This window comes from Leopardus geoffroyi, chromosome A2 (assembly GCF_018350155.1).
Source record: "Leopardus geoffroyi isolate Oge1 chromosome A2, O.geoffroyi_Oge1_pat1.0, whole genome shotgun sequence".
NCBI classification, from domain to species: Eukaryota; Metazoa; Chordata; class Mammalia; order Carnivora; family Felidae; genus Leopardus; species Leopardus geoffroyi.
This window is the reverse complement of record NC_059331.1, coordinates 20,979,171-21,006,985: the sequence shown is the minus strand read 5'-3', so window position 1 is coordinate 21,006,985 and position 27,815 is coordinate 20,979,171. Positions and strand designations below refer to the sequence as shown.

Here is a 27,815-nt window from a genome sequence, read left to right as displayed (position 1 = left end):
TACACCAAGGCCTGAGGCGTGGGGTCAGAGCCCTGTCTATTTCCTCTGGGTTTTAACAAGTGTACTGACCCATGACTCTGGTGGGAGCTCCTAGGAACAAGGAGGGGATGTGTGTGGAGGGAAACCATCAGGAAGGCCACGCCAGCCACGCAGCTCTGAGACCCCTGACGGGGTCTCTTCCATATCTCCCTGGGGTCATGACTCAGACTTATGACCCCAGGGGCCCTGCTGCCCCTCTGAGGGCAGGATGATAGCCCCTCCAACAGGTACAGCATGTCCCTGTTTACAGAGCCCGTCTCAAATGAACCACAGGCTCATCCTCAGAGGTGGGCCAATGAGGGCCTGCTACACCCTTTTGACAAAGGAAATGAGACCCAGAGAGCCAAGTGCTGGCCTTCGAAGTCAGTGTCCTGACCCTCCAGCCACAGCACGCATGTCTGTTAGCAGTGCTGCAGAGGGCCTGAGTCCCGGGGGGCAGTAAGAAGGGCCCCAGGAGGAGTAGGCCTCAGCCGGGCCCCTCACCTTCTTCTCGCTGGTGATGAGCTCATAGGACTTGACATCAGAGCCTGGCGACATGAAGTCCCCATAAAGGATGGGCTGGAAGGGACAGACCTCAACAAAGGCCACGTCCCAGTACTCCATGTGGCTCTCCAGTAGTTTGTCGAACCAGCCACGGTCCTCCTCGTTCACCAGGCGGTCGCGGAACACGCGGCAGCTCTCATGGTACCACAGTCGTAGCAGCTGTACCTTGTCCTGCAGCCATCCTGGCATCAGCACCTGCCTCTTCCCCCGGAGTCCCGGGCAGGGCTGCACACAGGGCAGCCGGCCAAGGACCACATCCTGCATGGGGCTGTGCCTCACGCCTGTGCCTCTCCACCCCCAGATCCAGGCTCAGAAGGCCAAGTGCCTACTGGGACCCAGCTCCACTAGGGCCCCCACGATTCCTCAAACCCCAAGCTGGGGAGGAATGCCCAATTCTCCTTCCTAACGCCCCACATCTAGCCACTCAGCAAGCCCCTCGGATTCCGCTCCCATTTCTATGTCTGCTGCCACCTCCATCCCAGCTTTCCTGCCTCTCCCTGGGTGAGTAGCTGACCTTCAGGAAGCTCCCAGGCCCTTCTCTCTATCTCTTTGGCTATAGCTTGGCAAGGCCAAGTCTGGCATCTGTCCTGTTCACTGAGTCTCCCTGTGCAGACCAGGCTCTGCACGCACTGACCAAACCCACCCCCATTCCAAGTGCAAATCTGTCTCCCACCCAAACCCATGGTTCCCATCACCTTCAGGATCCTGCGGCCCCCACAGCTCACAGTCTGCCCCAGCCCACCCAGCACACCAGGCAGCCCACTCCCTGCTACAGTCCTGCTCCTTCCACTGGAGCATTTGTTTCCTGGAGTGCATCCCACTCATTCTTCCTCCCAAATCTTCTCCCACACAGGGCCTCCAACAGGAACCTTTCTCTCCCTTTCTTTGCCCTGGCTCCCTCTTTTGTGTGAGCCCCAACACCACTGCCATTCTAAGCATGGATCTGGACTCAGCTATAGGAAGGCAGGGGGTCTGGAGCCCACCATGCCTCCAGCCCCACTCAGGGCCTGGCCAGATCAAGGCTGGGCAGTGTTTGAGCAGTAAGGCCTAAAACTGAGGGGCTGGGGAGGACTGTGAAGTCATGGTGGGTACTCCTCTGCTGGACACTGGGAAGGGATCCTACCAGATCCTCACCTCGACCTTAGCCGGGTCGGCCATGAGTATTCCCTGGAAGACCTTGGAAAGGTCCCTCAGGTTGAAGGTATAGTGGGACTTGGCTGGGGTGGGCAGCAGCTGGGAGGTGATGGTGGAGTATACCATGATGGTGGCTTCCACGAGGGGGTCCGCAAACTGAGCGATGGTGGGAGCCCCAGCTGTGGGAACAGGAGGGTGGACCTGGGTCACACAGGTGGGGGCTCCAGTGCGGCCTCTGTGGATCCTAACCCCCTGCCCTTGCCAATGCCGTGTTCTCCCCCAGATGCCCTTTCCCCAGCCTGCGGGCCTCACTTGCACCCACCCTTTAGATCCTCTTCGATGCCACCCCCTCCACAAGTTCTTCTTGATGTCCCCTAGCTTGGGGTGAGGAATCTCCTGCTCTGAGCTCCTCACTTGTACATCCTCATTACTGACACAGGCCATTGTGCACTGGGGCACTGGGACACACACACGAAACAAGGGGAGTCAGTGCCAGTGGGGCTGTCCCCCACACCTGAAACATGCCGGCTCTGAGCCAAGCAGGGGAGGGTCACATGGTCCACATAAGCTTCAGGAGGGCATCACGGGGGATGTGCAGGGCCTGGAGTCAGCCGTGACCTGCAGGGCTTACCAGCCCCCCGGAGCTGCTGCAACCCACCAGCCTGCATTTTCATTACTAACATAATCTGTTTTATTGTTCTTTAAAATCTACTCAATTCTTTGCTGGGAACCAAAATGCTGTCAGTGGGAACTTGGGGCAGAGGGAATCAATCCCCTGAAGTGGAAAAAAGTAAAGAAGGGGCAGGAGGACTCATCAGCCCCACAGAGGGGCTCATCTATTAACAAAGGCACTGCACTGTTCTAGGTCCTGGGTACAGAGGGCAGCCCCAACAGACACACTCATCACCCTGAAGCTGCCATTCTTGTGGGGAGGCAGGGAACGAACAGACGTGCAGCAGAGCAGACAGTAAAGAGCTATGGAGAGGCCTGCCGCAGGAGAGAGGTGTTGGGGGAGGGGGGGTGCCAGGGCTAGGGGCATTCGGCATGATGCTGGGAGAGGCCTCGTGAGGAGGGGCACTGAAGCAGACAGCTGAGGAAGGGAGGCATAAGCAGGCCCAGGACAGTGAGGAGCGGGTGAGAGCAGAGAGGTGACAAGGGGCAGGGATGGCCCCATCCGCCACTGTTAGGACGTGGGCTCTTGTCTGCAATTGGGCAGCGGAGGAGTGTGATCCGAATGAACATTTGAATGGGTCCCTCTGGCTGCAGATGGAGATGGATAGATGGACAGGTGGGAGGTTGGGGTGGGGTGGGGAAATGGGGGTGGAGGGTGGTGACCTGAGAGAAGGAGCGGCCACCCTCCACTGACAGTGACAGCCCGGGAATGTGAGGACTGAGAGCTGACCTTTGGTCTGGTCAAGGCCGCTGGTGACAAGGGCACTCTCTGGGGAGTGGTGGGGCACGAGGGAAAGTGGGAGGGGCGGCTGGTGCCAGCATGAAGAGACAATGCTCTTGAGCTGTGCTGTCAACGTGAGCAGAGAAATAGAGTGATGGCCAGGATGGGAAGGGGCCCAGAGTGGCTGTTTGGGGTTTTGTGTTACGATGGGGGACATGTCTGCTTGCTGATGGAATGGCCCAGTGGAGAAGGGCCACACACATATGTGGGTACTTATGCAGTGTTTTGGGAGGTGGAGCCACGTCCTCCGGCACACAATCTGGGGGTGGGATTCAGGCTTAAGAACAGGACTCTTTGACCTTGTCTGGGAGCAGGGCAGTCCGTTCCAGCAACAAGAGAGAAGACAGGGCCAATGGGCGCCTGGGTGCAGGTGAGCAATGGACATGGAGGCCTAAGGAGGGCGCTGTTTTCTGATGGCCTCTTTCAGCTGAGGTAGGGGAAGAGGTGGGATGTGAGGTGGGTCTGAAGGCCTGAAGTAGTCAGTCGCCCTGCAGCAATGACTGACAGATCCGTCCTGTGTGAGGCTGCCACACTGGAGATGCTTGCTCCTCGGAGAGGGCCAGCCTCTTTGGAGCCTCTGCTTCTTTACACAGGGTGGGAGCTCATTCACTGAACTCACATTTACTTTGCTTCTACTGCAAGATGGACATAACCCAGGCACCGAAGGACTGGCTGCTGTATGAACAGTTGAATGAGACTACAAAGGCATTGGCTATAGCCCAAGGCCCTCGCATGAGCCTGAGGATGGTTCACTGTGGCCACTGCGACCCAGCCTCAGCCCCACCCAACTGGAGCCCAGGGCTCCCCCTGGAACCAGCACTTCACCCCATCCAGGGCCTGTCTGGGCCTGCACTTACGCACGGGCTCCCGGTAACTTCTCTCCCCGAGGAGTCCATCTAGAGGGTTGAGGGAGAGACATGGGGGTCTAACTTAGGTGGGTCCCTTGCTGCCCACCTTGGCCAGCTGGGCTGAGCTGGGCAGCTCCCAGAGCAGCTACCTGCTACCCACCCTCCTCAGAGCAATGTGCCCCCCCGACCCCCACAAGCTGGGCCTGTAGGCAGGTTCTGACCTATCACCCCTGGGGGCAGGGCAGGGCAGGCCACAGGAGGGAAGACCTGACTCCCATCCCCCACCACCTGGCACAGTGCCAAGGGGAGTTCAAAGGTCAGAATGTATGTTAGATAGGAGGTGGGCTGGTGAGGGAAACTGCATCCTGATGCAGACTTTTCCCCAAACCCCATGGAAGATCAGGGCCACTTTGTCCATTCTATCTTGGTGGCTTTTCCTGATTTATAAAAGTAACATCCTTCTACCAGCTTTTCTAGGTAAGTACTGACATGTATGTGTGTGCATATGCAGGTGAAGTCACAAGCATACAAGTGTATAAATCATATATTCAGTAAGCCAGGCTTCATGCTAGATGCTATGTGCAATGTCTTATTTAACCTTCATAACTTGGGGTGGTGGACTCTAATATCATCATCCATTATACAGATGGAGAAACTGAGGCTCAGAGAGGTTCACAAATTTGCCAGTGGTGACATAGCTGAGTAAAGGATGAATCCAGGGCTGAGGTCAGTGCCTCAACCACTCCCCCCTTTCCAGCAGCTGCCCGGCTGTCCTAGGAGTAGTTTATCTGCTTGGGCTTCTGCCTTTGCCCATGGCCTCCCCCACTTCTGCCCAAGGCTCACCCATCCAACTGCCCAGGATGGTGGAGAAGATGCGCTTCTTGCTGACCTCATCCATCTCAGCAAAGGACAGGTAGTTGAAGTGGCGCATCAGCCGTGGGGTGATGGCATTCCTGCCTCCACCTGGGGGGCCCATGGCACAGACAAAGTTGATGTCCACCAGGTTCTTGAAGGCTCCTGGAGTGGAGGCAGGAAGTCAGGAGGGAGCCTGCCCAGGGCTGAATTATGACTTCTGTGGGCCCCAGGCACTTGGCCTTCAAGGGTCTCCTCTCCTCCATAACAATATTAAAAACTATAATTTATATCAGTATTAGAATAAAGACAAATATATTTATGTTATACATTAAAAATGTTCTTTGACCTGAAAGTTCATCTTCCTGGTGATTTTAAAAGAAATCAAAACAAGGCGCCAGGGTGGCTCAGTCAATTAAGTGTCCAACTTCGGCTCGGGTCATGATCTCACAGTTTGTGCTGATAGCTCGGAGCCTGGAGCCTGCTTCGGATTCTGTCTCCCTCTCTCTCTGCCCCTCCCCTGCTCATGTTCTCTCTCTCTCTCTCTCTCTCTCTCTCTCTCTCTCTCTCAAAAACAAATAAACATTAAAATTTTTTTTTAAATCAAAACATTTCTGTGGACCCTCTAAAAGTACTGTGGGCACTGGGCGCTGTGCCTACCCTGCCTAACAGATGCCCTGGCCCTGCCCAGCACACCCAGCCCGCACCCCACTGGCTCAGGCCAGAGGGTACATACCAATGACCTTGCGGTCATACCAGCCACCGTGGTCCATCCACTGGCGCAACAGCTCGATGGGTGGCTGGGCACCATACGTCTCCAAGGCTGGCATGTTCAGGTCATCGATAAAGAAGATGAAGTTGCGCCCCAGGGGTGGTCCGAACACACCCTTCCGCCTGTGGGAAGGGGCTGTGTGAGCCTAGCACCCATTGGTACCAGGTCCTCTGGGAGCCCAGGGGTGGCAGGATAGCAACTACCTTCAGCCTCCTCTGAATTGTTGGATCTCTTGAGCAGCCCCTTGTCCCATTCTGAACATCCTAGGACATCACACTTGGCTGTCCTGAGTCTGGGCTCCCTCAAGATGAGTCTTGCCTCCCATGCAGACACATAACAAGCCCCACCCGAGTACCCAGCCCAGGGCAAGCACCCATGGCTGGGCCTAGTAGGCATTTCTGATGGATGACGGCTCCAGAACAGTCTGCAAAGGAGCCCAGGGCCCTCCAGGAAGGTCTCGGCAAACCCGAGAGCACAATTTGGTGAGGTTGAAAGGATATGGGACATAGAAAGGAATGAGGTGCCTACCTCTTGTCCAGCTTGCTGTCGATGAGGTCCTGGGTTTGGTTGGCCGAGGTTCGGGCTGAGAAGGTGAGGAAGTGGCTGATGTACTCCAGCGGCAGGTTCTTGAGGAGCTTGTCGGAGATGGTGAGGGTCTTCCCTGTGCCTGTTGGCCCGATGCACAGCACCTAGGAGAACAGGGATCACGTATTCAAAACTCTCCCAGGGTCTGGCACACGGCAGGAGCTGCCACCCTGTCAATATGGGAGGCCAGCCACCCCCTGACTGGGGCCTTAGTTTGAGTGAGACAGGGCATGGCAGGGGCACTCACGGGCCTGTGGTTGGTGAGCAGCATGTCCAGCAGGTAGGACATCTGCACTGTGTCCACAGTAGGCACGATGATGTTGCAGTAGTTGGTATCTGGCACCATGGTGAACGGAGTCGAGGAGTCCATCCACTTGACCCAGGCAACCTGGAACCACAGGTAGCTCAGGGCTGGGCCCAGAACCCCACTCTGGCCAAGTGCACCAGGAGGGCAAGGAGCTGCACTGCTAGGCCTTGGCAAGAGAGCCCGGGTAAGGGGCTGTTTCTGACTGAAATAGGAAGCCTGTGCCCTACTCTCTGCACACCATGGGGAACCCCAGAACAAACCACTACGAGTGGGGGAGCTCTCTGCACACGGCTGCCCTTGTGGGCAGCTTCCTAGGGAAGCTGTGGGTCTCTGCATCAAGGAAGTGTTCCAGCAAGTGGACAGCCCAGAAGTCAAAGGCCTTCGCTATTTAATTTCAGGCTATCCAAGGTGGGGGAGGGGGGGACCAGAACCACAGGTGCTGAGGTCACCTGGCCTCATCTCCCCACACCATCCCACCTGCATGAATTCCTTCACCCAGCTTGCAGACCTCCCCCGATGAGGGTCCTCACTATGGTCAAGCACAGGTCACACTGGGGACAGTCCTGTTAGACTCAAATGTGCCCTGTGAGATCCCCAGCCCCGTGCATAGTGGCCATCTCCGCAAACGCCTCTCTGCCCCCTCTTCCTCCTGGGTTAGGATTCTGATCCTAGAAGCAGAGTAGGCTCACAGAGCCCTCGCTGGCTGATAGAATGAATGGGACACCAAGTAGGCCTTGAGGGCTTGGTGCCCTGCCCTTAGGGTGCCCAGCCCCTAGGAAAATGGGACTTTTTAGTAGAATTGAGGTGAACATCCCTGGACTCGGCATCAACACGGAGGAGTCAATGCATATGGTTGGTAGGGGAGGAACTCTAGGAACAGCTCCCAGTCCCAGGTTCAAGTCCAGCTCTGTCACCCACTGGCTGGGGATGACTGTTCTGAGCCTCAATTTCCTTGTTTGGAAAATGGGCACGATAATAGGTATACTGTGGATCTGTGAGGATACATGAGATAATGCAAATAACTGCCACCTGAGACCTGTGGCCATCAACATGGCCTCCTCTCTGTAGTCAGGATTCACCGAGAAGTTTAGCCACCACCCAGTGGGGTGCCTCCCGTCCTGTCCTGTCCCCTCGGCACAGGCCTGCATTCACCTTCTTGCCTTCCTCATCTTCATCCTCATCGTCCTTAGTGCTGCTGATCCCGGCGTCCTCCAGCCTATAATCGAAAACCAGCCCCTCCTCTGGGAAGGGCATGGTCAGCTTCGAGGGACCAGAGGAAAACCAGGCTGTGAGGCCCAGGAATTTGTGTGGCTACTTGTCCCTCGGGGCCCGAGTCCCATGGATGGTCCCAGAACACCTGGCATTCAGCACACACATCCTGGACTTGGGAGCCCAGCCTGGCGGGGGGGGAGGTGGGGGGGCACTGCTGCCTCTCACTTTTTCTATCTTCATCTTGATCCTGAGCCAGTGGCTGAAGTTGATGCGGCTGGCACTGTCCCCTGTGGCACCCACACTCCAGATCAGGGAGAAGATGAACCAGGGCTCAATCAGCTCTGGGATGCGACTCAGCTTTTCTGGGGATATTTTCTTGAGGCCCTGGGGATAGTGGGAACAGTATCAGGCCAAGGCAAGAATAGTACTGAGTAGCCCTAGGAGGCAGAGGTTGGGGGCATCCTTTGGCCTCTGCTGCATAGTTTGGTGTCTCTGCAGCAGACCTGATGGGGTGATCCCATGACCCATGTGAGCCGATCTGAATCTCTCTTCCAGGAAGCTGGGCGTGGGGTTCAGGGCCCTCTGGTACCCGGGCAAGGAGAGCAGGGGGCAGAAAGGAGAAGGCACCCAGCCCCACTTGCTCAGAGCCATACCTCTTTAGGCAGAAAGGGCTTGAAGAAGCAGTCCAGCAGCTTGAGGAGACTCATGATCAGGTTGCTGTTGGTTGAGGCGATCACCTCCTTTACCGAGTTCCGGATGAAAGTTATGGACCCCTATAGGGGATGAGCACCCGGCTCTTGTGGCTGGCGGCCACAGCACCTGGCTGCCCCACCTGGGCCAGGCACACTGTGGACTTGCTTACCTCCAGGAAGCCAACAAAGAGGGCCTTGAACCGCTCCTCATAGGGCTTGAATAAGTCAGGGAGTCTCCTTAGCCAGCACTCGACAAAGGGCATAAGCCCTAGGATGCTGGGCTCCAGGTACACCATACCACAGCGGGACACTGTGGCTGGGGAGGCCACTGCCAGGTCCTGCACCTCGAACATCATGGTCATTGCCTGGCACGACATGAACTGTGTGAGTGGGCCAGCCACCAGCTCCTAGGGCCACAGAGCCATGGGGAGGGGTTGCCCATCCTGCAACTGTAGGCAGGCCATGGGGCAGGATGTGCACGAGGAGCAGTGCTGGGGTGGAAGGGATGCAGAAACCCCTTGGTCTTCAGCTGATAAAATAGCCCTCCCTGGAGTCTTGAGGAGAACAAAAGTCAGGAAATTCCTGATTACTCTCTGGCCAGTATAGTGGACTGGGGCATATTGGGGTCCCTGGAGCCATAGAGAAATCTGATGGGAGCTGCCTGCTATGCTCCAGAATCTCTGGGTGTTCTCAGAAGGGCTCAAGAGATCAGCTCAATGTGGATACCATGAACTGCTCTTACACCCAGGTGATACCTCCTCTTCTGAGAACTGCACCTCACACACCAGGCAGGTGTCCCTACAGCCAGGTCTGGACCACCTGTCTCCCATACGACTGTCATGTTGCTAAGATGCCTGACTCAGACTGGGCTGACATGGCTGCAAGGGGGCCTGGGAGGCACAAGGCAGAGCCTTGTGGGTGGTCATCCTGGACCTAGGCCCAGAGCATCACAGACTGTGGGTCTGCAGATGGGCAGCTCTGAGCAGCTGCACAAGACGTGGCCAAATGTGGGAGCTTGGGATGGAGAGGGACACCAAAAGGTTGTGGGGATGGGCTGAGGTGCAGCTGTGGTCCTGAGATGGAGGGGGACGAGGATAGCCAGCGTGCTGTGGCCGTCAGGTCCACCCAGCTGCAGAGGAGAGCCGGGGAAATGGACAGGTAGACATACTTCTGTGAGCTTGATGATCTCCCCAGAGCTAAGGCATAGCTTCTTGTTGTCATCCAGCACCGTGTTCATGTTCTCTATCCAGACAGCATCCACCGGCCCATCGAACATGTACCACTTCTTGTTGGTATCAGAGGCGATGGCCCCCGCCCGGATGAGGGAGGAGAAAATCCCATCTGTCCTGCAGTCACCAGGAGGAGAGGGCTGTAGGTGCCCAGAAACAGGGCAGCAAGCACAGCTGACTCCCAGAGACATCTGGCTGCCAGTCTGGCCTTGCTCTGCTGGGGTATTTTTCCCTTCAATATCTTCATTCATTGAAAAACTATAATGGGGGAAATGGGACTTTTTGGTAAAACAGGGGGTTATAAAAATGTGTGCTTATATTCCTTCTCTGCTGAATCTCCATTAAAAAGAGGATAAAAAGGTGATATCCTGGGGAAAAGAAAGGAAATGGGGGAGGAGGCAACAGCAGAAATGGAGGTCCACAGAGTTCTGGGACATGGAAAGAGAAGGATAAGAGGTCAATGACCTAGCAGAGAAAGCAAGGGATGGGTCACGAGATGTATCCAGTTCCTGCCACAGAACCCAAGAAGGCTCAGGCTTCAAAGGCCCCAAATGCCAGGGAAACTGGTGGGTAGGGGAACATGTTTTTGGTCTGATCCCCAGGCCCCCCACCTACCCATGCAGGGGCCTAGAGTGGGTATAGCTGAGACCCTTCACCAGAAATGTGGGAGCAGGCCAGACTCACATTTAGAAAGACAGGTGACTGCCCCTCTCTGGGCCCCAGAACACTGGAGCCAAGCAAAAGTCCCCAGCAGAGACTGGAAACTTATTGAGAGAAACAGAATCCCCCCAGAGAAGAGCCTCCCACATGCTGACATTTGGACGGTGTCCACTTAGTTGCCCTCTCCAGCTCAAGGCACTTTCCCTGACATGCATGTGTCTGCCAGGGCATGGAGGCCCTGAGAGGAATCGCCAACCTCTGGGGTCACAACACCAGGCAACATTTACTGAAAACTTGGTATGTGCCATGCTGTCCAAACATCTTCTTTATGTCAAGGTCATTTTCTATGGCAATCATGGTGCCATTATTATCCCCACTTTGCAGACGACAGCACCAAGACCCAGGGAGTGACGAAGGTCACTCAGCAAGGAAGTGCAGTGGTGAATAGGGTTCCAGGCACTTGGGCTCCAGAGCCTGAGCTCCTGACCTCCCACTGGGCTGGGGGGGGTGGAGGGGGACGCATGGCTCACAGCCTCCAGAAGCCTAGGCACAGGGTGATAACTGCAGAGGGATTGGGACCACTCACCACTCATGGGTGAGCAGGTCAAATTCTCCATACAGCTGGCCCATCGTGATGGACTTGGGGTTAAGCACGTAGTAATTGACAGCCTCGTACACACCACCGCTGATGGATGGCTGCCCTTTCAGCAACGTCATGGCGGCTGCCAGGACTCTGTAACACTGGGGAGGCAGTCACCCAAGAGTGAGCCTCCTTGTTCCCCAGAGAACAGGGCTGGAGTGGGCTGCAGATCACAGGGGCAGGAGGGGTAGTCTAGAGGCCACAGAGGTACAAATGGGGGCCAAGACCCCACTGAGGCCCCACCACCCTCAGGCCCACTGTCTGGGTGCTGGATCGCCTGGCTTGGCTCCACTTACATTACTCTTGCCAGAGCCTGTGGGCCCGACCAGCATGAGGCCGTGCCGTACCACCGTGGTCTCGTAGAGCTGGATGCACTTGGTCAGGAAGCCTGGAGGGACATGCAAGTGGAACCCAGGGGGCAGAGCATGGGCTTGGGTCCTGGCCCTGCCACTAGCTCTCTGTGTGACCTCAGGTGGGTCACCCTGAGCCTCAGTTTCCTCATCTATAAAATGCGGCTGACAATAGTGCCTACTTCAAAGGAGGGGGCAGGTGAAGCCCTGAGCACAGAGCCTGGCACAGAGTAGGGACTCTCTGCTAATGGCCAGCCATGATTGCCACTGTGACCATCAGTCCCTAACATCCATTGGTCAGGTGTCCAGCTGGCACGAGCCCCAGAAGCAACGTCAGCTCCTGCCGAAAGCACTGCCCTGAGTAAATGGTGGCCAATACGTGGCAAAATCCCAGGGACAAAACCTGAGAGTCAGTCAGGAGCTTTGACTGAACAAGACCAGAGCTGTAGGGATAGCTGCCAGTGGTGGGCAGAGGGCCAGACCCACAGGTAGAGAATGAGCATATCACTTTGGCCCAAGAGCAGCTTGGGGAGTGGCAGGGAGCTATGGTACCACATGCCTGGGGGTCCCTGTTAATGAGACATGGTCCACTCATTCAGTGATGGCTAAGCTGACCCAAGGCCATGAGCAAGAGATTTTGAGGCTTCATTCAACAAGCCTGCTGGGACCTGGTGGGCGGGAAGGGGCATCAGAGCTGCATGTGGAATGAACAGTGGAAGGCATGGAGGACAGGCCTTGCAACATGAGCACATCAGGCCCCAGAGAGGGCCCCATGTAGCCAGGGTGGCCAGAACAGCCAGGTGTGACTTCCTGGGGAAGCACCCCCCTTCTTCACAAAGGACAGGCAGGGAGGGTCTAGGAGGAGAGGAAAGGTCAGCCGGGCTAGGGGATGGTGGGACCAGAGCTCGAGCTGCATGACTGTGCAGCAGCTGCATTGAGACCCCCACCTTCTATTGGGAAAGAGGGTTGGGGTGAGAGGGAGACTGATGAGGGCATCCCACAGAGTTCTTCCAACTGTGTGGTGGTTTTTGTGACAATCCAGTTCAAGAAAAGCCCAAATGCTCCTTAGCCCAACAACAACAGGGCTGTGTTCCACGAGGAGTATGAGCAAGTCCTGAAGAAGGGAGTGACATGCTTTGCTCCAAAAGAGGGGAGTTGGGGTGGGGGTGAAGTGGGGTGGTGGGTGTGGGCAGGCCACAGCTCACCATTTCCCCAGTGATTCCCACCCCAGGCAGGTGAAGACAGAGCAGAGGAGAGCTCCTGTCAGGGAGGAACAGGGCCCAAGAGGAGCCCAAGTGCTGTGACTACTCCCCACGTGGAGAGAGGGACCACAGCAAGAGGTCTGGGGGAGACAACAGAATTTGCTTCCCCAATGTAAAATAACCAGCAAAATATACATTGGTCTCTGCCCCGGGGTCCTGAGGCAGAGCTCCTCAAACCATTATAAATAGGATGCTAGGAGAATTTTCTTTTCTAATACTTAGACTTTGATCCTGGTTCCTGACACAGAGCTCCTAAAACCTTTGTCATTTCCTGAGTGCTAGAAATGTCTTTTGTTCTAATGAGGCACCTCTTGGTGGTGGGCTCCTGGAAGGGGGCTGATCACCAGAAAGACCAAACCATGGTTAGATGCCTAGAACTTTCAGGCTCACTCCCCTATTCTCCAGGGAAGGGAGAGGGGCTGGAAGTGGAGAATAATTGATAATAATTAAAATTTTATCATGCCTACATGATGAAGACTCCATAAAAATCCCTACAGCATGGGGTTTAGAGAGCTTTCTAGTAGGTGAACACATCCATGTTCTGGGAGGGTGGTTCACCCCCAACTCCAAGGTGGCAGACCTCACCCCATGTATCTCTTCATCTGGCTATTTGTCTGTATCCTTGCTCATATCCTTTATTATATAAGTAGTAAACTTGTTTCCCTGAGTCCTGTGAGCTGTTCTAGTGAATGGTCAAACCTAAGGAGGGGGTCATGGAACTTCTGATTTGTGGCCAAGCTGGAGAAAATTTGTGGGTAACCTGGGGGCTCACCACTTGTGACTACTTGGGACTTGGGACTCTGATTAGTGTCAGAACTGAATTGAATTGTGGGACAGCCAGCTGGTGCTAAAGAATTGGGAAACTTGCACATCTGGTATCAGAAGCATGATTGGGACAGAGGACATTTTCCTAGACACCTATTACCTGAAGCTTCTAGTGGAGACAAGGCTGGGGCAGGGACTGCTGGCAGTCCCCAGCCTGTGGCACTCTTGGCCTGAGGCAGTATTGCCCTGTCTCTGCGCCCCTGCCCTGGAACCCCGGGATGGCCACCCAGCACTGTGAGGGCAGGGGCCAGGGGCTCACCATCCACATCCTTGAGGTTGCTCTTCTCACAGACCTGGCGAATGGCCTTGTCCAGAATGCCATAGTCAGTCTCCTCCTCCTTGATGGTGGGGAACAGGTCTGATACGATCCCAGAGAAGAGCTTGAGGTCCTCCTGCAGGAACTTGGGCACGTTCACATCTCGGATAGCCCGGAGGCATATCAGCTCCTGCAGCAGAGGCCAGTGGGGCCTTCAGGGGACGCAGGTCGGCTGTGCCTCTGGCCCCTCTTGAGTCATCCTGGAGGCCCGCCTGGGCGTGCTGCTGGATAGAGCTCACCTCATTCATGCTGGGGTTTTCTCGCTTGAGGTTGCCAGCAGCCGAGATCACTGTCTTCACAGCTCTCATCCCAAAGTCATAGTGATCCTGTCACCACCACACAGGAGGAAGGGTGGGTGGGCATGGTCCCTTTGGGGGCTTCTGCCTGGAACACTCTGTCTCCCACCTGGTACCTGGCCCTCACCCAGCTGGAAGCTACAATGTCACTTCCCCCCACAGCTATCTGTGGTTGCCCACATGCCCCAGCCTGAGCCAGGTGCCCTCGTTTGCACTCCTCTGGCACCTTCTATTTGCCATCCCAGCAGCCCTCTCCCTTCACAAGTTTACTTATTCTGCATCCCCTGCTCAACTCTTGGCCCCTGAGGATGAGGACTCTGACCCAGGCAGAGTCCTGCAGTCCCAGCACTGCACCAGGGGCAGAGAGGAAAAAAATGTGAAAGGAATTCCCATTAGTGCCACAATAGGGTTGGCCCTGAGGGCCTTTGAGCTTCCTTCTAACATTATCTCTTAAATCTCTCTGGACCCACCCTTTCAGCCACACGACAAACGACCGGACGACCAAGGCTTTTCTCTTCTTTGCTACTTACTGGTTCTGTTTCTCTCCATTATATGGCAGGTATGTTGGAAATAGTTAAATTTATCTTTTTTTTTAATGCTTTTTTTTTTTTTAAGTAACATTTTTTCATTCTATGCTTGTCTGTTTTTTATTTTATGTTTTTTTAATTTTTTTTAACGTTTATTTATTTTTGAGACAGAGAGAGACAGAGCATGAACAGGGGAGGGGCAGAGAGAGAGGGAGACACAGAATCGGAAACAGGCTCCAGGTTCTGAGCCATCAGCCCAGAGCCCGATGCGGAGCTCGAACTCACGGACCGCGAGATCGTGACCTGAGCTGAAGTCGGACGTTTAACCGACTGAGCCACCCAGGCGCCCCATTAATGCTTATTTTTGAGAGTATGAGAGAGCATGAGCAGGGGAGAAGCAGAGAGAGAGGAAGACACAGAATCTGAAGCAGGCTCGAGGCTCTGAACTGTCAGCACAGAGCCTGATTCGGGGCTCGAACCTATGAACTGCGAGATCATGACCTGAGCTGAAGTCGGACGCTCAACCGACTGAGCCACCCAGGTGCCCCTTAAATTTATCATTTTTGTCTATGAGGCCAGACCATGAGAGCTACATCTGGACCTGACTCACAGACCAACACACTTCCCAGAAGTCTCACACTTGGAGCAGGATGGAGAGACTGGGCTACACTTTGAGTCACTGGCACTTGAGAAGGGTTGACTGCCTTTCCAGAACCACGTGAGTACAGTGAGTCTGATGGGAGGGCAGCATCTTTGGAAGTGGACGGTTACAAAGAAGGTGTGTAGGGGTTCTGGCTCCCGGGCCGCACTGTGGCGGGCAGCTGCTGCTTTTCCTGGGAACAGACTGCATCTCCTCCAGCACGTGGGTTTTGGGGGGCACCCCTGGCCAAAGGCCACACGGCTTCCCCCTGGCCACAGTGACTGGTGTTCATGCATGAGCAGGTCACCCAGAAGGGGCCCATTAGGATGACACCAGGGACTTTTTCTACAACTCTTAAGAAAGAGAAACTAAGCGGGCAGCATGTAAGCCCAGAGCTTGGCTCATCTCTGCCACTGCAAAGAGGGAGACTGCCTGAGAAGGGAGCCAAACGGGAAAGCTTACCCACCAGTGCTGGTGTCCGCACTGGTGTCCGCTGCAGCTGTCCCAGAAGCTGGGCTCAGCATGCCGAATGGATGGCCCATGGTGCGGGGCTTGGGGGGAAGCGGGGCTCCCGTAAGACCCAGTGTACTTGTTCCTCAGCCTTGGGTTGTGTGGCCCTTGGTTTCCTAATGTCTGACCCTCCCTTGCATCTGAACTAGCCCTCAGCTGAGAAGTGGGGATGTAATTTTCATCCTATGGGGCTCACCGGGAGCAGATGGCAGCTCTCACACCCTGGAACCTGGTCGGGGCAGGGCCTCCTCACCTGGGAGCTGAGCTGCTCGGAAGATAGCTTGAAGGTGGTTGTGATCTTCTTGGCCAGCACACTGGCCTCGTTGAAGCCAAAGGAGTAGAGGGAGATCTCCGCGATCATGGCATAATCCGGGACCATCATGGCCACAGGCCGGAAAAGCGCCTGGGGCACGGAGTGCACACGTGAACGAAGAAGCAGGCCTCCCCTCCCAGACCACAACTCACTCTCTGGACTGGCTGGTTCTCAGAAGGCAGCCTCACTACCCTCCTGCCTCACCGATGCTTGGATTCCCCTCTGCATCTTGCCTGCCATAGCTGAGGTGTATCCTCCCCTGTGACTGGACCACTCTACTCATTAGAAATCGGTCCTTCATATTGACCTGAACCTGCCCCCTGACTTCTCCCAAACCTGAGGACGAGCCCGGGGTCTCCTCTCCATGGCTGGGGGGTGGGTCTCAGGACACTGGGCAGGAGGGTTGCCACAGGGGTCATCATCCCTGATGTCCCACAGCTGTGTGTCCTCACATAAGTTCTGTGGCACCTCTGAGGCCACAGCTGCAGGGCTTTCCAGTACCCTGAGAAGTCACTAGGTCTGCCCTATGCCCAAACTCGCCTTCAGGTTATCAGGAAGCTCAGTGCGACCAGCATATCCTGGGTTCATGGTGATAAACACAGCACAGGATGGAACGAGTGGGATCTCGACACCTTCAAACATGAAGCGTTCCACCTACGTGGGGGGAGGGGAGGGGTTGACTCACCTGCCTCCTCTCTGGATGGGCCCCTTGTTCCCTGTGGATGCCCTGTCCCAGCTATAGCTGCTCAGCCCAGGAGAGAGGATTGGCTCCTCAGGATCTGACCTAAGACCTCTGGTCCCGGTAGCTACCAGTGGCCTCCCAGGTCCCGGCCCCCTGAGGTCTTCACATATCTCCTGCTACCCACACCCTACCCCCAGTTCCTGACACTGGTTCTCCTAGACTTGGGCAAGCTCAGCTCTGACTAGGACCCAGCACCCTACTGGGGTGGGGTTGGGCACCTGCCAGCCTCCCAGTTCTTGTCTCCAGGAGGAGAACTCTGGCCACTCTGAATGAGGCTAGAGAAGAGACAAATGGCTGGGGCTTTCCCTAAGGGTCAGGATGTCCATAAGGGACCCCTTCCTCCACCACAGCCGGCCTGAAAGTTACATCTGGAGTGGGGCGAGGGCATGGGCTCTCTGACTGGCTACAAAAGCCCCTCAGGGACAGTTCCACAAGGGGGAGTGGGACTGCCCAGTCCCCTGTGAGATGAGACAGGCTGGGCTCAGGGCAGGCCTAAGTGCCTGGCTTTTGATGCTGCCGGTATGAGGAGCCACGTGGCAGCGTGGGCATGCTGGGGATAGTTGAAGTGATGCAGTGGTAACTTGAGGGAGACATGGGGTGGTGGTGGAACCCCGGATGCTCACACGCTGTTGCTGAGCCTTCTGGATGGTGGTGATCTGCTGGGCTACCACAGATAGCACCTCAATATCAATGCGATTGAACTCATCAAAGCAGGCCCAGGCCCCAGCACTGAATGAGGTAAGAACAATGGGGGGATATGAGCTCAGAGCTCACTTGACATCTCCAAAGCCCCCTGTGACTCTGCTGAGAGGAAGCTTACAATGATCATCTCTGCCAGCTTGGACATATTCCCAACACCCACCACCTCAGCCCAGTGCCCATTAGGGACTGAGTCTTTGACTGCTATTATTCCATCCTGTCCCCTCCTCCACCCTGTGATGCTCCTGCGAGTCTCAGACAGTGTCCCTGGGAGAGGTCAGCCTTCCTGCCCTGTCCTGGACCAACCTCATGCCCAGCCTCACCTGGCCAGGCCCTTGAAGAACTTGCCCATGGCCATGAAGTCAAGCTGGTCAGAGCAGTTGAACACCACTGTCTGGATGGCCAAGGCCTTGCCCAGGTCTTTAGTGGTCTCAGTTTTCCCTGTGCCAGCTGGGCCAGCTGGGGCACCCCCAAACTTGAGGTGCAGGGCCCCGGTCAGAGTCAGGTAGCACCTGCAGGAGTGAGAGGAGGTAGGCATGGGCCACGCTCCTTCCTCAGGATTCCCAGAGACCTAGGGAGAGAGAGCCTTCCTGTGCTGGGCCTCGTGGATAGTGGCTCTTGCTTCTCCCTCCTGTCAGGGCCCCACGTGTGCCCAGCCTTGGCTGCTGGGGTCAGGACTGGGGCCCTCAGCCACCTGCCCAGTGCTTCCCCCACTTGGCCCCATGACCCTGCAGAGCTTTGCTCAGGGACCTGCTGGGATGGCTGACCTCTGACCACACTTCACTTTCCTTCTTCAAAACCCAATTTGAAAATTCAACTGCTGCTAAGTACAAGTGGCCAGAGGAAATGACTGATTATTTTAGAAGAGAATTGTTCACGGTACAAAAGGAACAGGATCTTGTTTCTCTCAAGATCAATTTTTCTGGTACGTTGAAAGAAGGCTTTCACTGATGAAATTAGTAAAGCTCATCCGTTAGATGCTTACTGAGTGCCACATGTGTGGCTAAAAGCTTTAGACCTTGGCTGGCGAAATTCTCATAACCATCCTGAGGAAGCTGCAGAGGAAACTGGGGCACGTAGGGTTGAGTCACCTGTTCAAGGTCCCTCAGCCTATGATGGGCAGAACTGGTTTTGAACCTGAAACCCCTGCTCCTAACCTTGCACTGTTTTGATGACTGATAGTACCTTGTGGTCCCCAAACTCTTAGGCCAGCCAGAGCTGGAGGGAGGCTCCCAGGGTAGAAGGGTACATGGGGAGGGGGATGCTCACCTATCGGTCAGGGGCGTGATCACAAGCCTCCCGCTGTTGCCTAGGTACTCATAGCCATAGATGAACTCGGCATTCACAGCCCGGATGTACAGGTTGTTATTCATCCAGTAGTACCTGGCATTTCAGGGAGATGGGTTCCCGGGTCATGGGGACCATGGGCCACTGGGTATGTGGCCAAGGCAAGGTGGGGAATGAGGGCATCAAGGCCCCTGCCCAGCTTGTGCCAGGGCCTAATGTAGACTGCCTCTCCACCCTGCCCTGGCCCTGGATACAGCCGGGCCCAGGGGCCCCTGCATCCTCACCTCAGCTGTGAGATCCACTCAAAGTCGTTCACACTGACTATATTCTCCTGGATCAGCTTGCTCACCACATCCTTGGCATGGACCTCAATGACAATTAGTGCTGATAGCACAGCTCGTTGCATGCGGGACAGCTTCCCCCGCACCAGGGCCACCAGGTCACTGAGCTGCAGGCGCGTGGGGAAACTGTCAGATATTGGCATGATCACACTGCAGGTAGGTTTCCCTTCCCTTGCACAGATGGTGGGCTTCTGCCAGGAATAATCTCTATTCTGGGGGCCTCTTATGGTCTAGGATGGGAAGGGGCACAGAACTAGGCAGGGAGAGGGCAGGCAGGACATTGGCCACCTGGGAAGTCTGGCAGGAGAGCAGATAAAAGCAGAGGCACATGCATGGCATCTGCCTCCCTGCAGCATACAGTGTCATGTGAGCCTCTGAGGGCCAGCTGGTGGAGCCTGGCAAGGGGCTTGAGGAAGGGGTGTGGTGAGGAGCCGGTGTACAGACTAAGGAGAGCCCTCGGCACAGTGCAAGAAAGCCCCAGGTGTGTGACTCTCTCACTGACCATCAGGAGAGGGGCACTTGCTTGGGCTCAGAACTCTCCTCAGACCTCCAGTCTCTCCCACCAGTGGCTGGTTCTGAGACACTCATCTCTGGAGGTGTCTGGCCTATTGCTCTTTAGATCTCACTCCAGGCCCCTTACAGGATCAATATAGCAAAACGTCCTCGAGGGACTGGGTTCTCCCAGGGTAAGGGGTGCACGGCGGGGGGAGCAGATAGTGATCTCCCACCTGCTGAGCAAGCCGGGGGAACAGCTTGTTACTGAGATTACCGGCCTCCAGGGCCTCTGCCACCTCCATGGTCCAGTAGGTCTGGCATCCAGCGATGGTCACCTGGCCAGGCCAGTTTAGAACCCATTGGGTCCTGGGCATCTAGAAAGATAACATAGGCAGGGCTGACCCAGGCGGCTGTCAGCCCCAACCCTGCATTCTCTTGTTCGCTTCAACTTCATCTGTGCTTCTAGGCCCAAGTAGTTAATTCCGCCTCAGAAGCAGAGAAGCCATTAAGCTCTAGGCCTCCTGGCAGAATCATTTGGGCAGAGTCATCATTTCCTCAGCAAAGGAGACCTTGCAGTTGAGGGGTGGGAGCCTAGGTTCAGGGAACACACAGTCCTGGGTTCAGATCCTGACTGTCACTTTCAAATCACATGCCTTTGGGCAGAGAACGGCTCTGAACTGACTCTATACGATAAGGCTTAACACCTAGGCGAGCTGCCGACCATGGACTGAGGAAGATAATATGGGGGAGGGCCCCGGCCAGGCCAGGCTCACAGTGAGTGCCTGAAACACAACCACAGTGGTTGGTTATTATCAGGGGCATGTCTCATTTTGGGAGCGTTTTCAGACTCCTCCTCCAGTAACCTCAAGGACTGCCTGACCCCAGAGAGCCCCTGGCTCCTGCTCCTGCGAGCAGCAGTGGTCAAGGCAGAGCTTGAGGATGAGGCCAGCCGGCAGGCAGGCAGCCCCGTGACGGAGCAGGGGGGCACAGAGGCTGTGTCGGCATGGGAGGCACGGCTCACTGTGGGGTAGGCCTTGATGGCCCTCTCGATGATGTCCCGCACGCTGGCCTTCATGCTGCGCTCCACCTCCCGCAGCCAGTCCTCCACGTTGCTGGATGGGTAGATGGAGAAGGACAGCTTTACCTCTTCACCCTCTGCTGAGTACATGTGTGTGATCTCCAGGTCCTCCTGGAACAGCAGCTGTGGGCAGGGGCGGGGCAAGAGAGGCCTTACCCACTGTGTGCCCGGTGGGCTGGCCCTGCCCCCTCCACCCACTCCCTCAACTGTATGTGTGCGGGATGGGCCTGCCTTGTCCCCAGCTGCGGCCCAGCCCACTTGGGGAAGGAGGCGGAGCCTGGGCTGTGTGTCCCCCTTTCGCACAGGCTTGTGTGACCTCCCTTGGAGACACAGATGAGATGAGGTGATTCAGGAGCCTCGGCTTCCTGGGTCTCTTGGCCCAGCCAGCACCTCAGTGTACTAGAGGGACAGAACTCCCCTGAGCTGGGGGTTCTACAGCTGCCCTTCCTCCCACAGACCCCAGCTGTCTCCAAAGGCCAGGAATCACACTCGTCACCTCATTTCCTGCTAAAAGGATTTGGGGCCAGAGAAGAGCTGTCCTCCTTGGGAAGGTGCCCCAGAACTCCAAGGCCTGAGCCCCAGGCCCAGTTACCCACCCGGGCAATGTTCTCAAAACACTTGCGCAGATGGGGCTGCACGGCTGTGGGGTCCTTCGTCTGGGACAAAATCTCAAGTAATTCGTCATCTGACAGGAAGTAGAATCTGCCAGGGGAACAGGGTGAGGGAGTGGGTTAGGCAGCCTCTGTGCCCAGCCTCGTGGGCAGATACTGCCTGAGTGGACACGGGCCAGGTGGTGCCCACCTGGGGAAGGCGCCCCGCTTGGTCTCCAAGTACTCGCTGAGGCCCTTCTGCACCATATCCAGCAGCTTGTTGCAGTCCCGCAGACTGTCCAGCAGCCTCTGGTCAGAGCACACGTTGATCACCTGCATGGCCCGGGCCAGAGAGAAAGTAGAAGCGAGCATGGTCAGAGGGCACCTGGGTGGCTCAGTCGATTAAGCGTTCTACTTCGGCTCAGGTCATGGTCTCGTGGTTTGTGAGTTAGAGCCCGACGTCCGGCGCTGTGCTGACAGCTCAGAGCCTGGAGCCTGCTTTGGATTCTGTGTCTCCTCTCTGCCCTCCCTGGCTCACACTCTGTCTCTATCTCTCAAAAATGAATAAATGTTTAAAAATTTAAAAAAAAAAAAGTTAGCATGGTCAAACTGGGACACAGCAAGGTGGGCTCAGAGGGCATGCATGCTGGCCAGAGACCACCAATAGGAACTGGGAAGGAAAGAGGGCAGGAAAATGGCCCTGAGCCAGGGCCCACCTTCATCACCCCTGTCAATCCACAGAAAAAAAGTCTATAGTCAAAAACATTAGGGTTAAACAAAGCCAAGGAGTTTGATTTGTTGCAGGACTTGTCAGAGACTTTAAAATGCTAATGTAGACTGCAAATCTGCAAGAAGAAAACCAACTGTTGTGTTTCTGAGGAGTATGTCTTGAGACTGGGGAGTCCAATCAGGGAGACACAGGACTTGGGACTTGTCCTTCAGTCTTACTTGTTCAGGGAAAGAAGAGACCAGGAGGCTCCCAACAATGTGACCAGGGCCCTCAGTGGTCCCAGCTGCCCCCTCCTATCCCCATGTGAGCTCGCCTCCCGGTTCTCGTAGGCATTCTTCATGATCTTCCTCCAGATCCGCTCCATTGTCTGGTAGCGCTTGCTCTCCACAGGCAACTGCCGAGTGATGTCCTCAGAGTTGAAGATGGGCTCCAAGTAGAGCCAGGACCGTTGACAGTTCAGCCACTCCTCCAGCACCTCCTGGACAGGGCATGGACTGTCAGGGCCTGGGGTCTCAGTTGGGTCCTGTCCTCCATGACCTAGAGATTTCACCCCACCAGAGTGCTCAGCAGACCACTGGACACCAGAGCCAGCATCCACAGGTGAATCTCTAGATGACACTGCCAGTCACGGGACCTCAGGGAACAAAGGTTGCACAGAGGCCCTCCCCTCCAGATAAAGTCAAAGTGCCCCACAGGACACCCATGCCTCCAACAGGGGGGCTTTCTCTCTTCCCTACAAGAGAAACACACTCACACCAGTAAACCCTGAAGTAACAGAGGGAAGAGTCCAACATATGGAATGTCAGACCAGTCTCCTTTCCCGGAAGGACTTTTGGATTTATGACCCCAGGATTCTCTGAGGTGTCTTGAGACCTGAGCATGAGATCCATAAAATACTCTCTGAAACATGAGTCCAAGAGTAAGACACCTTCAAAACAAGCCACTTTCTACTTCTACCTCCAAATCCTTCTTTAAGGATTTATCTCTTTTCCTATCAGTGGAAATTCCTCCATTCATTCATTCATTCCTTTCCTCAAGAGATGTGTGTGTTTCAGCCATTCTGTGCTGGGCCTGTGCCACACCCATGTGAGAAACAGAGGGAGACAGGATATGGTCCCTGCACTAGAGGTGTCCACGGTCCATGAAACAGCTAGTTCTGCCTCTGAATCACCAAGGGCCCAGCAAGTGTGATGGGCTCTGTAAGAGCTACCAGGGGCCATATAACAGGTGGTTGTGGGGGAGTCAGTGAGGGCTGCCGGATGCTGAGCCTTGGAGGGGACGGCAGGAAGGGATGAAACTTCAGGTGGAGGGGACAGTGTGGCCCAGCGAGACCCAGGGACAATGCTGACGAACTTGGGCATCTCTGAGTGATCCAAGGAGCACACGGATAACACCTCCTCACTTGGCTCCTGGCCTTCACTGGAGGTTTCTGAACAGCTCCCAGGAAGGTCCCAGGGAAGGGACTGTAAGAATCATACCAGTAGGCCTAGCCCCAGGACAGTCCTCCAAGGCTCTGCAGACAGTTCTTGCCTTGGCCTTGAGAGCCCCAGAGAGGGGCAGTCCCCAGTGCCCCGTCCCTCCGAGCCAGCTCCAAATGAAATGGAAATGGGAGGCTCAGGGCAGAGAAGAGAGGGCGCTGAGGAGCCTCAGGGCCTTGTGGCATCCAGCCCAGAAAGTTTTGAGACTGAAGGTGCTAGCCCCAAGACCAGATGCCTCCCGAGCCTCTCCCCAGCCATAGTAGCAGACCAAACACTAGCCCTACCCTCACATCCTGAATTGCCTTCTCTGGCAGCCGAACCTCAGAGATGGACAGCCTCATACTAGCTGTTCTTCTCTGAATGAGAGAAGCCTGTCAGAGCTCTAGGAGCAGGGCAAACCTGGGCAAGGCACTCTGCCGCTTCGAGTCCCACCCAGACGCCATAAAGGGCTGCCTCTGTGAGGGCTGGGAGGGGTGAGTGAGGACAGGGAGAGCCCACCTGGGTCAGCTTCAACTTGTTCTCCCAGGAGTTGATGCGCTGCTCAAAGGGCTTCTTGTAGGGTGAGAAGGACATGCTCTGGGTCATGACAATGTGGTCATCAAGTAGCTGTGAGGCCTCGTCTGGGCTCTTGAGGATGTAGGTCTCTGTCTCCTTGTAGGGCAGCACATTGAACAGGATGGTCGACCACTCCTTCTCCATCTTGTCCAGTGCCTGGGGTGGGGGGCGAGTCGAAGCTGGGTCCCAGGAAGGAGCTGGCCCACATGCCGCATGACCAGCACTGGGCAGGGAAGAGCAGGCTCTGTCCAGCCTTGATTGTGGCCCTCTGGTAAATATTCTCTGCTTGTCTGGTTAACAAATCCCCCGTGGGCCCTAGTCCGAATTTAAGGCCAGCTGGTATGCACACACGTGCTGCATGTATTGGGAGGAAACTAAGAAGTTCTGGTCCCAGTTCTAGCCCTTACTGGCTATGTCACCCTGGACAGGTGCTGAACCTTTCTGAGCCTTAATTTACCCATCTGTTATCAGCTCTTTCCTGGGCCAAGAAGTATTCGAGAGGAGTAAATGAGTAATAACAATGCACCAAGCACTTTATGTACATGATTGCTCACCAAATAGAATGCACCTCAACCCCTGAGCCTAGTGAATGACCCCAGGGATGGGGCCCAGTACTGTCAAACTCCTGTGCCTTCAGGCAGGGCCTGCTGGTGGCCACCCACCTGCTCAATGGCGTATTCCTTGCCAGCCACCTCTGCCACCTTGCTGATGCTCTCGATGTGGTCCTGCAGGTTCATCTCGAGGCAGCGGGCGAAGGTCAGGTTGGCCTTGGGCCTGACATTAATGTTGATCTCATTGGACAGCACCTCCCAGTGCCGGTTCCGCATGCCAGGGTTGCGTAGCCCCTGGATCAGTGGGATGTATGGCTTGAACTCCTCGATGCGGGCCCTGATGTCTAAGGCCACTTCCTGGCAGGCTGCCAGGCAGAACAGGCAGGTGTGACAAACAGCCAGCACAGGCAGGGAAAGAGGGGACAGGCCGGCCTGGCTGCCTACCTGGGATGTCCTTGAACTGCTTCACGCACTTGTGCATGGTCTTAAAGGACTCGATGACATTCTTCTCCAGCTGCTCAGAGTCGATGGCTGACAGGGGGTCATTCATCCAGCTCTCAGACCAGCGCAGCCAGTCGGAGGCTGTGGTCCAGAGATCCAGGAAGGGCTGGAACTCCTTCACCATCCTGGAGAGCTTGTCGTACTACAGGGGCAGACGAACCAAGGCTGTCTTGGGGTGCTTCCCGGTCTCTGTCCAAACTTGGGCCAGGTCCCCTCCCCCTCCTTACTCCTAGCTGCTGTCCCTGATCCTGTCCCCACGAACCCTGGCCTGGCCTCCCTTCTTCCTGATGCACACAGGTTCTGGGCTCTGAGTGGCTCAGCAAAACCTCCTGCCTGGTTCCAACTGTCCCCTTGCCCTGAGGGCCAGGGCTGAGCTATTCCCTCTCTGCAACCTGCTCAGCCCACCCCCCAAATGTCAGGGCCCTGCCACCCAGGGCCCAGCTGGGTTCAGATACGGCCACAGACACTGTGGGCTCTTCCTTGAGCCCTGGGGGCTGCTGGCTGGAGTGCCACAGGAGTCCTACATTGGTGATGGGCAAGCCGAAGATGCGCTCGCGGTTGTTGTACAGCATCGCTAGCTGCTGGCAATCCTTCAGCTGCTTTTTGACCCGCCGCACTTCATTGGCAATCTCGTGTGCTCGTGCAATCTCCACATGTGTGGTGAAGCCAGCTACCACCAGCTGTGGGCCGAGGAGCTGGGGTCAGAGGCCTCTGGGGCCCCAACCATGTGCATGCGTCCCCCCCAACACACACACACAGAGGTCCGAAGTTCCTAGGCGTCAACACTTCCCAGTTCTGGGGGCACTTTCTTCTCCTGGAGCGAACAGCTTTCGGGCCCATCACAGGCAGGCTAACCGCCCCAGGGTAACACAGCAAGGTCAGAGGGAGACCCAGAACCCCGAACACTGTGCCCATTGCCGCCCGGGGCTCAGAGGACACAACAGAAGAGCTGGGGCTCTTTGCAACCTTGAATTTTCTGGACCTTGCTGCCTAAGCACCCATCCAGCCTTTCAGTTCATTCTTTCAGCCGTTCTTTCATCCACCCACCAGTTCATCCACCAAACATTGCCATAGCCCCTCCTGCATACATAAAGCCAGGCCTGGGCCCGGAGCACATGTGCGGTGGGGAGCGAGTCCTAGAAGACCCCTCAACTGGCCCCACCTGCAGCCCTTCCAGCTTCTCCTGGAAGTTGTTCTGATCCATGATCTGGATTTTGCGGAACTTCTCCTCATCTTCTATATGCTGCTGCTGCACCATCTCTATCTGCCCAAGGATCTTAGAAGGCCAGTTGCTGGCAGCCCATCTGGATGGTGCAGGGATGGAGATGGGGGGAAGGTCACAGCTGAAATCATAGGGTAACCAGGCCAAACAGGGACACCCAGGGTTAAGGGGAGAATGGAGGAATCCAGGCGGCCGCTGGAGCCAGCCAGGGCCAGGCAGCCAGGAAGTAGAAGTGAGCTAGAGGCAGCCATTGCCACCATCAAGGTTGGGGGCAGGCCTGCCTGGCAGGGGAGGCAGTCCCTGCCCTGTGACTGTGGTCTGGGAGCTATGCTCAGCATCCAGGGAGATGCAGGTCCAAGGTGCCCAGTGCAGTGATGGGGCAAGAGGGAGAATGGGGCTGGGAATGAGAGAGGCGATGCTGAGTTTCCCTCTTACATTCTAGGGTCTGGAGGGGCCTTACCTCCCATGAGACAAAGCAACAGCCTTTAGTCTTTATTTCCTTGGTGACCAACCAGGGCCACCAGGCTAACTTCCTTCATATCAGACCAATTCCCTTTGCCTGGCTGATGTGGGGGCCCTGTAGGATTCGAGGATTCTGCCTAAATCTGGCCTAGCAATGCTGACCTTGCGGGAAGCCCACCCTGGGCACCAGGATGCCCTGGAGGGTTGATGCTTGGGGCTCTTGGCAGGGTTCCCAGGAGATAGTGCCAACCTTTCCCAGGCCCTGACATTCTGAAGTCACCCCCAGTCTGTGAGGCAGGGCAGACAAGGGGTTTCTGGGAGCAAAACTCCAACCAAAAGCCATCTCCACAAGGCCCTTGAGTTGGGTGGAGACAAGCACTCCTCCCCACGGACTGACCACCGGTCTGACTTTGCCTTCACTCAGTGCTCCCAAGGATCCCAAAGGGTCCCTACCACAAACAAGGGGATCCTAGGCCCATGTGAACATGTGTGTGTCAGGCTGACAATGGTATAGAGAATGGAGACAGGGTGAGGGGGCAGCAGGGTCCCTAGGCCAAGAGGCTCAAATGATTTCCTTCTGCCCCATTGGCCACCTGGCCCTGGCCCTGGCCCATGTGGAGCCATGGTCTCTGACAACTTGGCAGGCACTTCTGGTATAACCACACAGCCTGTGGCCTCAGGGATATTTGAGAGCCATGCGTCTCTGCACCTCTTTCCCTACCCTCTGGGATGGGAGCCAAGCTCCCACTCACTTGTCATTGAAGTCTTCTGTGCTGAGGTTGTAAAGGAATTCATCCATGACCTGGTAGTCGTCCATGACCTTCACAATCCGCTCCTGCATGGACAGGTGGTAATGAGAACTGCGTGTGTGGGACCCCAAAGTGGTCAAGTGCTAAAGAAAGGCTGCTCTCTTCCAGAGAGGTGAGGCCTGGAGTTGGGGAGCCCCAACCCAGCCCCCAACCCATACCTTCTGTCTGGCCTCCCAGACAGCATGGCTCTGTACGTCCACCATGCATCCAGCCTCATAACCCTCCAAACCTCCATCTTCTGGGTCTACCTCACCTCCGGCCTCCCGGCTC

General features: G+C 55.9%; 1 protein-coding gene across 5 annotated transcripts in view; it reads right to left on the bottom strand.

The window, feature by feature from the left end:
• The window catches only part of DNAH1 (dynein axonemal heavy chain 1), a 76,733-nt gene that overhangs the window by 17,175 nt on the left and 31,743 nt on the right, over positions 1-27,815 (bottom strand). For all 5 annotated transcript variants that reach the window (XM_045493040.1, XM_045493041.1, XM_045493042.1 and 2 more), the window contains exons 16-48: positions 27,489-27,571; positions 26,215-26,356; positions 25,577-25,732; positions 24,996-25,194; positions 24,663-24,916; positions 23,944-24,156; positions 22,281-22,445; positions 21,449-21,570; positions 21,244-21,349; positions 20,591-20,770; positions 19,803-19,943; positions 19,018-19,181; positions 18,716-18,829; positions 17,770-17,958; positions 17,371-17,476; positions 16,546-16,659; positions 15,946-16,095; positions 13,959-14,045; positions 13,663-13,849; positions 11,263-11,354; positions 10,913-11,067; positions 9,606-9,783; positions 8,608-8,802; positions 8,399-8,518; positions 7,971-8,129; positions 7,686-7,793; positions 6,474-6,614; positions 6,170-6,330; positions 5,606-5,763; positions 4,861-5,034; positions 4,027-4,065; positions 1,717-1,895; positions 523-753 (exon numbers count right to left, since the gene is read on the bottom strand). In XM_045493040.1, the coding sequence (XP_045348996.1) occupies positions 523-753; positions 1,717-1,895; positions 4,027-4,065; positions 4,861-5,034; positions 5,606-5,763; positions 6,170-6,330; positions 6,474-6,614; positions 7,686-7,793; positions 7,971-8,129; positions 8,399-8,518; positions 8,608-8,802; positions 9,606-9,783; positions 10,913-11,067; positions 11,263-11,354; positions 13,663-13,849; positions 13,959-14,045; positions 15,946-16,095; positions 16,546-16,659; positions 17,371-17,476; positions 17,770-17,958; positions 18,716-18,829; positions 19,018-19,181; positions 19,803-19,943; positions 20,591-20,770; positions 21,244-21,349; positions 21,449-21,570; positions 22,281-22,445; positions 23,944-24,156; positions 24,663-24,916; positions 24,996-25,194; positions 25,577-25,732; positions 26,215-26,356; positions 27,489-27,571 (4,962 nt within the window). The remainder of the gene's footprint in view (positions 1-522; positions 754-1,716; positions 1,896-4,026; positions 4,066-4,860; positions 5,035-5,605; positions 5,764-6,169; positions 6,331-6,473; positions 6,615-7,685; positions 7,794-7,970; positions 8,130-8,398; positions 8,519-8,607; positions 8,803-9,605; positions 9,784-10,912; positions 11,068-11,262; positions 11,355-13,662; positions 13,850-13,958; positions 14,046-15,945; positions 16,096-16,545; positions 16,660-17,370; positions 17,477-17,769; positions 17,959-18,715; positions 18,830-19,017; positions 19,182-19,802; positions 19,944-20,590; positions 20,771-21,243; positions 21,350-21,448; positions 21,571-22,280; positions 22,446-23,943; positions 24,157-24,662; positions 24,917-24,995; positions 25,195-25,576; positions 25,733-26,214; positions 26,357-27,488; positions 27,572-27,815) is intronic.